A 12,301-nucleotide genomic window follows, 5' to 3' on the forward strand; every position below is an offset into this window, starting at 1 on the left:
ACAGAAACTCATTCCAAGGGCACAGAAAACAGCGTAAACACACTCCCAAGTTAAACAGAAATCTAGCTGTGTTTTGTTTCCTGACCTAAACAGATGCAGGATGAATACCTCCCTAGCCATAGAAAGCATGTAGAAATTCAGTCTCTGTAGTCACAGGATTCTGATAAATTCTTTATATTTATTCTGTGAATACAGCTACTGGCCTACACCAAAAACACTCAGTGGAACAGAGAACAGCCCTGGCACTTAGGACATCAGGCATTGCTACCCATTCGAGAAACTGGACTAATTCCCAGCTATCCTTGACATAATTCAGTGCTTAAATAGTTAAGGAGCAAGGGCTTACAGTAGCACATCAATTTTTGTCTGTAGAAGACAATATTGCCCCATTACGTTATCAAAATATTGCAAGGTTCAGTAATTCAAAACGTATAAGGCACTGGGTTATGACAGCAACGGGACTGCACATGGATAGTTAGTCTACAGCAGAAGACAAATGTATATAGAATATTGCAGGATATTATCAAGCTGGCTTGCATGTGAATTGGGATAAAAATATTAGAGGGGGTTATGTCTGAAACCCGACCTCTTCCTCACATATATCTACTGGTCTGAGGAAAAAAAAAGACATAACTATCCTAGCTCTACTTAAAAATCTTTTGTTTACTAATCCTTAAACAAGTATGAAATGGACAAACTTCAAATTCAGTTAAACTGCTGCATATCTGGCTAAGCATGAGAGGTAGATAAACAGAACAGCTCACCTCATATTGCTCAAGGGCCTCCTTCCGTTCCAGTTCAAGCTGTTCCAGTTGCTGCATGGCAACTTGAAGAGCCTGTTCCTTTATCATCCTCTGGTTTTCTAGCTCTTGCTTCTCTGCTTCTGTCATCTGAATGGTCTGCTGCTGCTGCAAGTGCCATTTTTCCAGTTCAGCTCTCTTTGCTGACTCTTCTTCCAGTAATCTGCAATGGGGATTGTGATGTTAACTGCACTTTAAAGTAAGCTGTATCCAGCATGTAGCATACACAGAGGAAAGCCAAGCTAATTACTGGGGGGGCGGGAACTCAGGAAGGAGGGAAAAAATTACTGCTTCTTGGCTTGTATTCAGTGTAACACTGAAAATCATGCCAGAAGTGCAAGCAGACTCGCTGCTACAAAGGGCTATTCAGAAAATGTAGTCAATAACGCAAATGCACACACTGAAAATCACAGACGAAACAAACGCGCGTGAGTTATCTTAACTGTCTTGGGAGGACTGACCATATGAAGAAAGAAATCACACTAAATGAAGCCCATATGAGTAAGAGAAGACTTAACCTTTTATCACTTAAAATTTAAACCTGCAATAAAACATGATAGCAAGTCATATTTACAGTTAGTGCTTTATAAAACATATAACTGAAAGTTTGTGCAGGGTGATCTCAATTTTGGATGTGTGGACAGGCACAATGCCTGACGAAAAACAAGTGAGCCTGCTTTTCTGGAACTGCTTGCATTTCAGACACTTTGCTGGGAGGCAAGACTAGCTTAAAGTGCAAAGATGGTAGATATTTTTTTCTTAAGATCCGAAGACTAAAGGTGGTATTTATGGTTTTCACATATGTTTCAATTAGCAGTGGTAATGCTCAGCAATCTTTAAAAGCAGAGTACAGTTGTTTAATATTGCAGTGAAACGGAAATAAGCCACTACTAGGTAAAACGCATACCTGGCTTGAAGTTTCCTTACAGTTTCTTCATCTTGACGTGCCTGTTTTTCAACCTCCAAGGCTTCCTGTAGCTGCTTATACATTTCTTCCAGCTCACGTACTCTCTGTAAATACTGTTCCAGTTCAGATGACTTCTGAGCGACTTGCTCTTCCATTTTTTGTCTCACCTAGCAAAGTAAATTGAGGACACATATGAGCTACCATTCCATTCAGGTTTCCAATACTGAAGGAATTAACAGGTTTCTCTCTGATAACATTTTCAGAGAGACCTTTTCCTGCTACCTGCAGAGCAAAACCGGTAAAATTGAAGTCAAGATTTGTAGCTGTGTAAGTAAGAAAGTAAGGGAAAAAAACAGTCACTTGCATTGGCCTACTGCATGCTGCATAGGATTTGTACAGTGGTTTAAACCTATCTTCAATCAGTTTGATCACATCACTTAACTTACAAATACACGCTAAACTGAAGGGAGAAAAAGCTTGTAGAGTGTCTAGACACAAAGATCAAGCTCATTTAATTACACTCAACTTGTTTCCTCAGGCAAGTCCTCCCTTGGCAGTAGCAGATTTCACACATATCTGGATGCTGGCACTGCAACTTGAGCCACCAAAGGTTGAACACCAGCTAGGGATGTTGGCTTTGCTAAGAGAAGAGCAACTATAACAAAAAAGTGAAGGTAAGTGCTAGAGGAAGGTGAAAGAGAAGCTGAATGTCCATCGTCACTCAGCCTCTGATCTGATTTCCCCTGTTTCACTGACCAGAGCAGGAAACTAGGGGTGTTGTGGCACCAGAACCGCCCGTCCTCCTGTTTGGCTCACACTGTCATTGAACTGAGGTTTACAAGCACCAAAACCTCAGCATTTAGTAATACATAACATTGACTTCACGGAAGGTAAGCACTGCTCCTTAAGTTAGCAAAAAAATAGCTTGTTTCAAGTGTGATAGGATGGCCTGTCCTGCTCCACTGCTCAGTGGGCTGCTTTCTCTCAGCTAACCCAAATCCCACTGACCCAGAAAGTGAGCACATTCAAGGATTCACACTTATCCCATAAAGTAGCACTGCACGTGCATTTGTCCTGAGATGTTCCATTACATCAGCCTATTCCTACTTCTTTTCTGCAACTGACAGAAGAGCCTATTATACCCGACAAAACCCTTGAAGATCAAAAATCAGTTGTTTTATAAATCCTTGGCATGATAACAGCGTTTTAAAGCTGCAGTTTTTCTTTAATTAATTTTGCATGTGTATAAATACAAAAGAACAAACAGTATATTTAAAAAAAAAGAACAGTTTGGGGAATATAATCAACTCAGAAAATTCCTACAATACACTATAATTATATCTTTGTTCATTTTGTATATTCATATAACACATTCCAGTCTCACGTTCTTCATCCCTGAAAACTGCAACGATAGCTTCAGTCTGTGTTTTATCCTAGAAACAGTTCATTCTACTCATGATTTTTCCAATAATATTTAAGTTCTGAATGCTATACAAGTTGTAGGCAGGGTGTTTCAATTCTTTTTTCACTACTAAATACATTTTATGTCTCTAGTAAACGTAATGCAGACTGCACTCAGCTTCCTGCAAATTCTGCTGAAACCTTTCAGTGATTGCCTATGAGGGAAATCATTGCTGGAAGCACTCCTCACTATGTGGAATTATAGCAAAAAGCCACGTGCACTACTCACCATTTTTTCTCTCTCCAGCTCCAGACTGAAGCGATCTTGTAATTCAACTTGAGTCTGAAGTCTTTTCTTTTCCTCCTCTGCAGCACGTGCAGCTGCTGCTTCCAGTTGCTGGAATAGAAAAAAGGATCAAGAAAAGAAGGAAAAAACAATTTGTAAAAACTAAGCCTTTGGAAGAAATTGAATTTAATTATTTTTATTAAAAAAAAAAAAAAAAAAAAAGAAGCAGCTTTCAAAAGTATTACAGTGCCAACTTTTTTAAAAAAAAAAAAAAAAAAAAAAACAACCTCTGAGGTTACTGTCAATCTCCAAATATAATTTTTAGTCTTATTGCAAGACAATTTTCAATTTACAAATGAAAAATCGATTATCAGATTTCCTCCACACTTTGAGTTCTTCTTTGGAAAACCAATAGAAATGACTGTATTTACTTCTCTATCTCATACAAGATAAAAAATTATTATTGCTATAGAAAACCACATTCCAGGCAGGACTGCACAAAAGTTACAACAACAGTGAGAACATGATAGCATATATAGTGTTCATACAGAAACAGAAGTGAGACATACTAAATTGCCATGGGAATGCAGAAGTGCCACAAAGGTTGGCTATAATAAAGCAATTGTGCTATTGTGAATCACATCCCTTCAACATCCCCTAAATTGCCATGTAAGGTAAATGAAATTATAGTCAGTAATTACCATTTGAACGTTAGGGGGGAAAAATACCCTCAAAACTACAGACATGTAAACAGCTGCTGGTGCCGTCATGACTTCTTGCAACATATTTAACATTATTTTCCATCTTGATTTTACAAATAAAGAGATAGCCATTGTGTTTTTTCCTTTCATCTAGGCTTCAATAGCATGTATGTTTAGAATGCTTAGAGGGTTAGAAATGTACAAGTACCAGTCAAAACATTAACAGTACTGAAAACAAAATAATTCTTTCACAGATTTTTCCAGAGATCAGATTCTTTACAGAAAACAAGCACCCTTTTGTAACATGCCAGGCTGGTGAATTTGCTTCCACAGCCCCTCAGTAAGACAGGGACACCCATCCTTTTTCAGTATTTGGGAAGGTCCAACACTTAAATCATTTTCCTCTCGCACATCCTGTGTGAACTAATCAGAGACCTAAATAACTAAAACTACCAAGCCAAAACTCAAAGGAATTCCTTTAAGTGCTAATCCTATTCTAGCCTAAAGTAGATGGGGAGAAGGGAAGAAGGCTCCTAGTTTCTCTTTTTAAGCCACAGAACATAGTACAGAAATGTTCTCCTTTGAAAGGCTAAAAATTACGCTACAAGTCTTTTAGAAGTATCATTGCTCTTCTGTAATTGGTAGCATATAATTGTGGTCAAACTTAAGGTGCTATTTAAGTGAAATTTCCTTTTGATTTCCTTCCCCACCTTCAAATTAAATAAACATTGCCAATACTGAACTGAGATGGCAAATGACCCCTCACGGTCACCAGCAAGAGCGAGTGCTAGGCTTTTGCCAGCCAGTTCAACAAGAAAATACACATTTGTCCACTCTTATCTTTTATCAGCAGTTTCCTGTTCAGTTCACGTCTGAGCACATCAGTTGCTGGCTGGTAAGGTTATCTGGCTATCGTGACAACTAGGGAAAAGTTGCAACATGTGAGAACTGGTGGGGGGTAGGGGGTGTCAACAAGAACACCTCATTGCAGGAGGAGTTAGCACAGTCTCTGAGATCTATTCAAGACTCCGAATTGAAAGAGTACACAAGGCTTGTGCATGCTCTCTTGGTACGAAAAACTTACCTTTCAGTCTATTCAGCATGCATAGCTCAAAATTCCGTTTAAAGATATGAAAAAAACAACTATTTTAGACAAAGGAGCCATGTTCTTCTGAAATTTTTAAGTGCAGGAGCTATCAAGATAAAAGCCAGTCTTGGGATGCACTTTGGCAGCTGCTGTGCAAGTGCTGGCTCTCAGCCATCAGGAGCAAATTGAACTTTACAGAACAACACAGTTTCCTGAACCATTTACAGAGCCTTTTCCTTGAAGATTACTTTTTCAAAAACAAGAACAAAACAACAACATCAACAAAAATTAATCAGTCTGAATTCTTCCTGCATAGCAGCTCCCCAATAATCATGTCAGAGACTAAATTATCTTCCTCCCTGTAGTTTACCTGTTGGGATTTCAGCAACACTCCCTGGCACCTGTCAACATCCTACTGCTCCTTTGGGGTTGCTCTCATGTCATCTTCCCCACTTTCTCTCCATGAAGTAAACTCAACACAGAAAGTCATCCTTATGATTTCTGCTAACAGGCATTATTACCAGTAACTTGTAGGTAAACTCAGGCTACCCTTTAAAGCATATTTTGCATTATGAATCTTACACACATGGTAGAATATAGGTGCTAAAATGAAATTAAAAAGTGTTTTCCCCACTGTCAAACCAAAGATATATTTTGGGTGATTTGCATTTGCTTTCTAGACTCACCGCCTTTAACACACTCTCACAATATTTGTGAGTGTTTCTTTTTGTTTGTTTGTTTTTTTTTGTTTTTTTTTTTTCCCGGCTTTTTTCTTCAAATAAGCTAGTGTTTTAGCTAGCATTTTTCATTTAGGAAAAACTTAAGCACTGAGGCAGATTTGTCCTAAATGGGAATGGAAAAAAAAAAAAAAAGAATTTAGGAAGATAGTAAGCAAAAGACTCTGGAGTAAGCAGAGAGCATAGATGGGGACTGCTCTAGCAGCCACGATGTTAGGCAGCAATGAGGAATTCAAAGGCACTCAAGGCTATTTCAGTACACACTCCTCATTACAAGGTATCACAGCAATAGAAGGTAGAAAGTACATCTGAATAATGAAGTGTGTGTGAAGAACTATTACAGAGGCACCTCCTGTTCCAACATACAAAGATCCATCAGCAAGTTCAATCTACTGTTAGAGCGTGCAGCAGCAGCAAAGGCACCTTTGGTCATTAGATGTGGGATAAAACCTATCTACATGTATGAGGAAATTAATTTATTGAGAGAGTCTTCTGCTAATACTCAGAATTTTCTAGTGCAGTCTTCAGGTCTCTAGAAGTCAATTTAATGTTTACAAGGAACATACATTTAAACGGTTTATAAATGGTTCTCTCAGCTCTACAAATCTCTCCCTAACTACTATAATAAAATTATGCCAATACAGACTCACAAAAATCAATGTGCGTCTTTGGATTCTCTGTAAATTCAATTTATATCTCTGAAAACTACGTCAGTCTGAAGAGACTCCTCCACACAGTTCAAACAACAACTCTGAAAAACTACCTAAGAAAATCTTAATAGAAAGCCCCAATTTTGGCAGACATTCCCAACAGGAGGGGGAAAAGAAAAAAAAGAATCAACAAAACAATAATGAGTAACTGACACGACTAGATTCTCCAGTCCTGGACCCCATCCACAGCACAGTCGCAGTTGTCCTTCACAGCAGCTTCACAAGACCTTCTTAGGTACAGGCCTGGGCCACGTGAGTTAACCCCAAGGCCACTTGTCAGACCTTAGAAGCTGAAACAATCAGTGCTTAAGGCTTTATGGCAAGCTGACCCAGCAGACCTATTTACTTAGGGGCTCAAGCTGATATAAGCTCAACTCCTCTGCAGGAGCTTGCTTCGTGTGTCTGAACACCTGAACAGGAAACAGATGCCAAATATACTTCAAGAAGCCCATCTCAACCACAGAGACTGAGCCTAAAGCGTGAAGGCCAGCAGCTTGTACTCCCACCTTTCTCACGGTCTCTAGTTCCTTCTGCTTGTTCTCGTTGGCTGTTTGCAGTTCTTTCATCTGCCGCTCCAGCTCTTCTTGCTCAGCTAACAGCTTCTGGCGCAGTTCTTTCCGTTTCTGGCGTGCTTCTTTGTGAGGTGGAGGGCTCCCTGCTCTCAGCAGGCTCACGGTGGTCTGGATGGCTGGAAGGGATCATGCAAGGCAAAGGGGGAGGAACTGTAAGAGAACCCCAGTGAAGGAAGATACTAAACTTTCTGGACTGCCTAGGCAAATGAATACCTGTGTTGTTTTTTTGGTTTGTTTTTAATGTTTTTTAAACCAGAAATAACTTGTTGATTCTCCTAATTCTCACCAGGCTAGCTGTCAACAGAAACCACTAGTAAAAGACACTTAGTTTTCAATAGTCTGTGTGCCACAAGGTCAGGTAATCCCAATGCATTCTGCCAATTCCAATATTGATTTCTAATAAGCAGTGGATATACAAATCATTTGTATGCCTAGCTACGCAAAAACAACTTCAGGATTTCCCACTCCCTAGATTTGGTGACTCTAATCAATAAATATAGTTGCACCTATTTTCTTATAACCAACCTTAAACCCTTTTTATTCTGTTATTCACAAGAAAAACATTCTCCCAGTTTAAAAACTTCTCATTTACTTATATTCAAGTAAGGAAATACACACAGAGCAAAGCTGAGGAGTAGTCAATGCTTTATCTGCTACTGCTGTGAAAAAATATCTCATTTGGGAATTTTGGAATCAAGTAATTCTTCATACGTCAGACTTTGATGCAATTAAATACGTGCTTCAGGTAAAAAGGGCACTATGAATGGAAGCACACAGCTCCAAGTATTAAAATGCTGTACGTATTTCAATGGTCTTGGCAATAGTGGCTTCGCAAAGGCTTCTGCCTCACCCTGCAAAAGATGCATGTAACCATCATTCAGCATCTCACCTGGGCAGGTCTCACAGAAGGAGTTACTCCTTTGTGGAAACAGAAAGGGAAGCCCCAGTTACAGCCTTGTCCTCAGTTCATCAAACCACACTACCTCAAGCAAAACTGTAAAATTAAAGCCAATTTATGATGCGGAACCAAACAAGCTTTCCCTTTCTCCCCAAACTAACAATTTTCTATGTATTCCCTGCCCTTTCCCACATGCACAGCCATACAGAAAAAGCAAACAATAATAGCAGTTTCATTTTGGTTATTGGCTGCTGAAATTGAGGCACCTGATTGAAAGAAGCCGATTCCCACTACGTGGATCATTACTCCTTCCTGAATCGCCAGTTCCTTACAGATCACTTCTCACGTGCACAAAATGGAAATACCAAAAATCCCAAGACTGAGAATTTTAGGTTTGAGTAAAGCACTTCTGTAAGACTCCAGCTTACTTTGACAGGACTTTAAAATTTTTGGAGCCTTACCTTGAATCCACTCCTGCTTCTTCTTTTTATCAGAGGCACTGATCTCGAAGCTTTTATCAAGACACTTTATGAGAAAAAGGCATTTCTTTCCATCTTTGTCAGGCAACGCCTAGGATGGATAACAGGATTGTTGTCACAAACTTTAAATTTAAAGTTGTATTCTCGAGCCCTATTTCTCCAGTTCCCTCTTACATATCTACAAATTTCACTATTAATAATGTTTATCAAAAGAGTGGGTATGGACTGTTTCATATGAAGTAAAAAACATTCTGTTAATTAAAGCTCTCAGGAGGTCCACCATGCTCACAAAAAAGAATAAATTCCTATCTTTAGAGACAGTCACGGTTGGTTGGTTCTTGGTTTTTTTTGTTTTCTTTTTACCTCTACACAACAGTTGCCATCCAGTATGATGTCTCCCTTCTTGTCCTTTAAATCTTCACTTACATAGTAGGAAATAATATTGGGTTTTAGTACAAACCACCGTTCTGTCCAATTTTTCCTTTTGTGACCTTTTTTCAACATATAACCCTGGAAAGGAAAAAAAAAAAAGAAGAAAAAAGATTAGATGAAATGCTTGGCCCGTGTTGAATCTCTTGGTCTTTTGGTTGGGTGGCCTAAAGGTCCAGAGTACCCAGAAAAGTTAGATCAAAGCCCTACAGAGTTCCCTTCCACATTTCCATTCCTAACACCAGCACACTGGTACTGTTTAGCCCATAAAAAAACACCAACTGTTCTTCTGTCCTGTTTTTAAGTAACAGGGTTAACTGAATAATTATTATTATGACAGCATTAAGTCACTGTTATGTGTCTTTGGTCCTCCTTGATGACCTTTACCAGTTAATTTTCTTCATTCAAGTAGACATTTGCCATCACTGAAATTCATGGCTATTGCTTTAATGACAGATGTTATAAATATATATATCATCAACCCTGTTTGGATGCACACCCCAGTGATAGGTATGGACCTAGACACGCTGTATCACCATCTCGGCACCATTTGGGGCACGTTCCCAGGTACAAAGCAAGAGCACCTCTGTCCTGGGGCGGCCCCACCCTGCCGGGACACTCGTTTACTTCACCCTGTGACAGAAAGGGTTTAACTTCTTTACAGAAAGGGTTGTGAGGCATTGGAACAGGCTGCCCAGGGAAGTGGTGGAGTCACCATCCCTGGAAGTCTTCAAAAGACGTTTAGATGTAGAGCTTAGGGATATGGTTTAGTGGAGGGCTGTTAGCGTTAGGTTGGAGGTTGGACTCGATGACCTTGAGGTCTCTTCCAACCTAGAAAAATTCTGTGATTCTGTGAGAAGCGGTGCCGCACCAGCTGCTCCTATGAGCACGTCAGAGAAACTGATAACAGAAGCATTGTCTTGGTGGCTTCATTGGGTGGGAGACAGCAACACTGGTCAAGTCTGGATTTTGCCTTAAGAGAACCAAGTTGTACCTTGATTTAAATGACGTCAAGGTATTGACTCACAGTATTTTACTTTTACAGAAAGTTGATTTGGTCACCTTTTAGGAAAAGAGAAACACTTGTGAGCAAGTCCTGAATCTTGCTATTAGAAAGTTTTTCAAAAGAAGGAAGAGAAGGCCACACTTTGTCACTGAGCTTTGAATATTGAATATTAACTTACCTAAAATATAAGCACTGCTACTAAGTGCAGGTGTACTAGTTACCCTTTTATCCTTTACCCAATATAGTGATGGCAATTCCAAAGCCATCTCCTGGAAAAAGACTCCTAACTTCACAAGATGTTTCAGTTCCAGCAGGAATTGGACCACCTATATTGATAAAACTATGAAAAAACTATACAGAAAGCACTGTACCCAAAATATGTCAGGTTAGGAGGATGGAAAAGTTGGAAAGGAGACCACAAACATTTTTCTCTAATGTCTGTTAGCTATAGCAATTTTGGAGATAAGCAAACAAATGTGCTCTGACAAAACCAAAGGTGTCTTTCTTTATAGGCCTGGGGGAAAGAATCAGAACAGTTGGAGGAGCTGTTTGTGTTTAAAAAAACAAAACCAGAGACACAAAACGAAAACCCTTCCTCAACACACATGGCTCGGCTGTGCTCTGCTCTTCCAGCTTGCTAAGTGTGGCCAGAGCCAAGGCCGTGCCTATTCCCTTGATATTCCACCTCCTTGCTCTAGGACAGGAATGCACAAAACAGCTTTGCCTCCTCTGTACTTGGGTCCGAGGTCTGGGTGGTCGCAAGGGCGTGTGAAGGACTCGCACAGCTTCACTCTTGCACGCCCTGCACACTCAAAGTCATAATCCGTTTTTTTCCCCCTTGCTTACATACTGAGACAATCTTCTTTCAAAGCCAAGCCACGCTGATATTTCCCCCTCCACAATTTCTGCAGAATCTGCATCTATTATTTCTGCGCATCAGCTTCATTTCTGACAGTTTCAGGAGGTATTTTCAAACCAGCATTCATGAGGGACGCTTATTTCAGGAAACTAAAATATGACAGATTTAGTTATGACTGCTACCGTCCACAGTCACAGAGACCCGGGATAACAGCACACAGCAGGAGGGGTCACGTGAGACTTGGCTGCCACGTCGTCTGCCATCAAGTGACACCCTGAAGCCATCGGGCACTGCAACAACCAGGGCGGTTCTGTGAAGCACCAAGCTGTCGGGGAGCAAGCTGTGACTGAACTAGTTGGGTGACTGGGCCAAACCTTGGCACAGACTTTTTTTTTTAAGTGTCAAGGAACTACGCAAAGGCACTCAGACATCCTTGAGAAGGAGGCCCAGCCACCCCAAGAGGAAAGTAAGGAGATAGTAAAATAAATAAATAAATAAATAAACAGGGGGGATAGGGAGAGACAATGCCATTTTAAAACCAGAAAGCAATCCAATTTCCTTACAATTTTCAAGTGGAAGGACTGATATGACACAGGTTATTTTATTTACATGGTATTGTGCAACAGGATGACTTCATTTTGCACTCAACTGTGTGTGTGAGCCCACCCCAGCCCTCACCTCCAATAGGCAACCAGGTCTTAACAAAAATAGACCTCTGCATTGTTCTGTGGATATTCAGAAGGAATTTCCTGTTCCAAGACCTTCTGATGATTTCTTCAGAAGCCTGCCAAGAAAGCTTTTTTTTCCTCCTCTCCTTTCCAAGAAGCCAAGAAATCACAGACAAATAAAAACATCTTATCAGGTAAAAGTCATTTTTAAATAGCTAAGTAGGCTCTGCTGTGACCACACAGAGATATTTGTATTTCCCATGAAAGAAATACAGCTTTGAAGCCATTACTATGCTGATAATCTTGCCACTGGAAACCTGGAGAAACCAGAGACTGACAGGAGCTTGCTATGAATGTAAAGGCCAGCATGAGTTTTTCTGTTTGAGTACAATTTGTTAATCAAGTCACCTGCTAAGCAGAACAAGGAAGAAAAAAACCTCTGGAACTCATCTGCAAGTTTTTGCCCTGCTAAAGTGGGGCAACTTAGAAGCAAACACTTCAGCTGGAGCAGTCCCTTTCTTTGTACAGCGCAGGCTGAATACACAAGGTGTATCAGCACAGCTTTGCTACATTTTAACTTCAAGTGAAAAAAATATATACATTTTTCGAAGATTTAAGAGTTGTCACAAAAATAAGAATTGACAGTGCGTGGCAGCTGTTCTGTCAGCTAGCAAGGAATTCATGCTACGGTGTAAGGCTGTATTTCAAGACAGAGCACACTTCCTTTCTAAAAGCAACTTCTCCCAACAAGCAACTCATTT

General features: G+C 40.1%; 1 protein-coding gene across 2 annotated transcripts in view; it reads right to left on the reverse strand.

Annotated features, from left to right (window-relative positions):
- SWAP70 (switching B cell complex subunit SWAP70) overlaps nucleotides 1–12,301 on the reverse strand; it is a 37,482-nt gene that overhangs the window by 3,816 nt on the left and 21,365 nt on the right. For both annotated transcript variants that reach the window (XM_084520915.1, XM_084520916.1), the window contains 6 exons: nucleotides 8,942–9,088; nucleotides 8,561–8,669; nucleotides 7,136–7,317; nucleotides 3,398–3,505; nucleotides 1,708–1,874; nucleotides 765–963 (listed from right to left, as the gene is read on the reverse strand). In XM_084520915.1, coding sequence (XP_084377041.1) covers nucleotides 765–963; nucleotides 1,708–1,874; nucleotides 3,398–3,505; nucleotides 7,136–7,317; nucleotides 8,561–8,669; nucleotides 8,942–9,088 — 912 coding nt within the window. The remainder of the gene's footprint in view (nucleotides 1–764; nucleotides 964–1,707; nucleotides 1,875–3,397; nucleotides 3,506–7,135; nucleotides 7,318–8,560; nucleotides 8,670–8,941; nucleotides 9,089–12,301) is intronic.

This window comes from Aythya ferina (genome assembly GCF_964211825.1).
Source record: "Aythya ferina genome assembly, chromosome: 5".
Taxonomy (NCBI): Eukaryota; Metazoa; Chordata; class Aves; order Anseriformes; family Anatidae; genus Aythya; species Aythya ferina.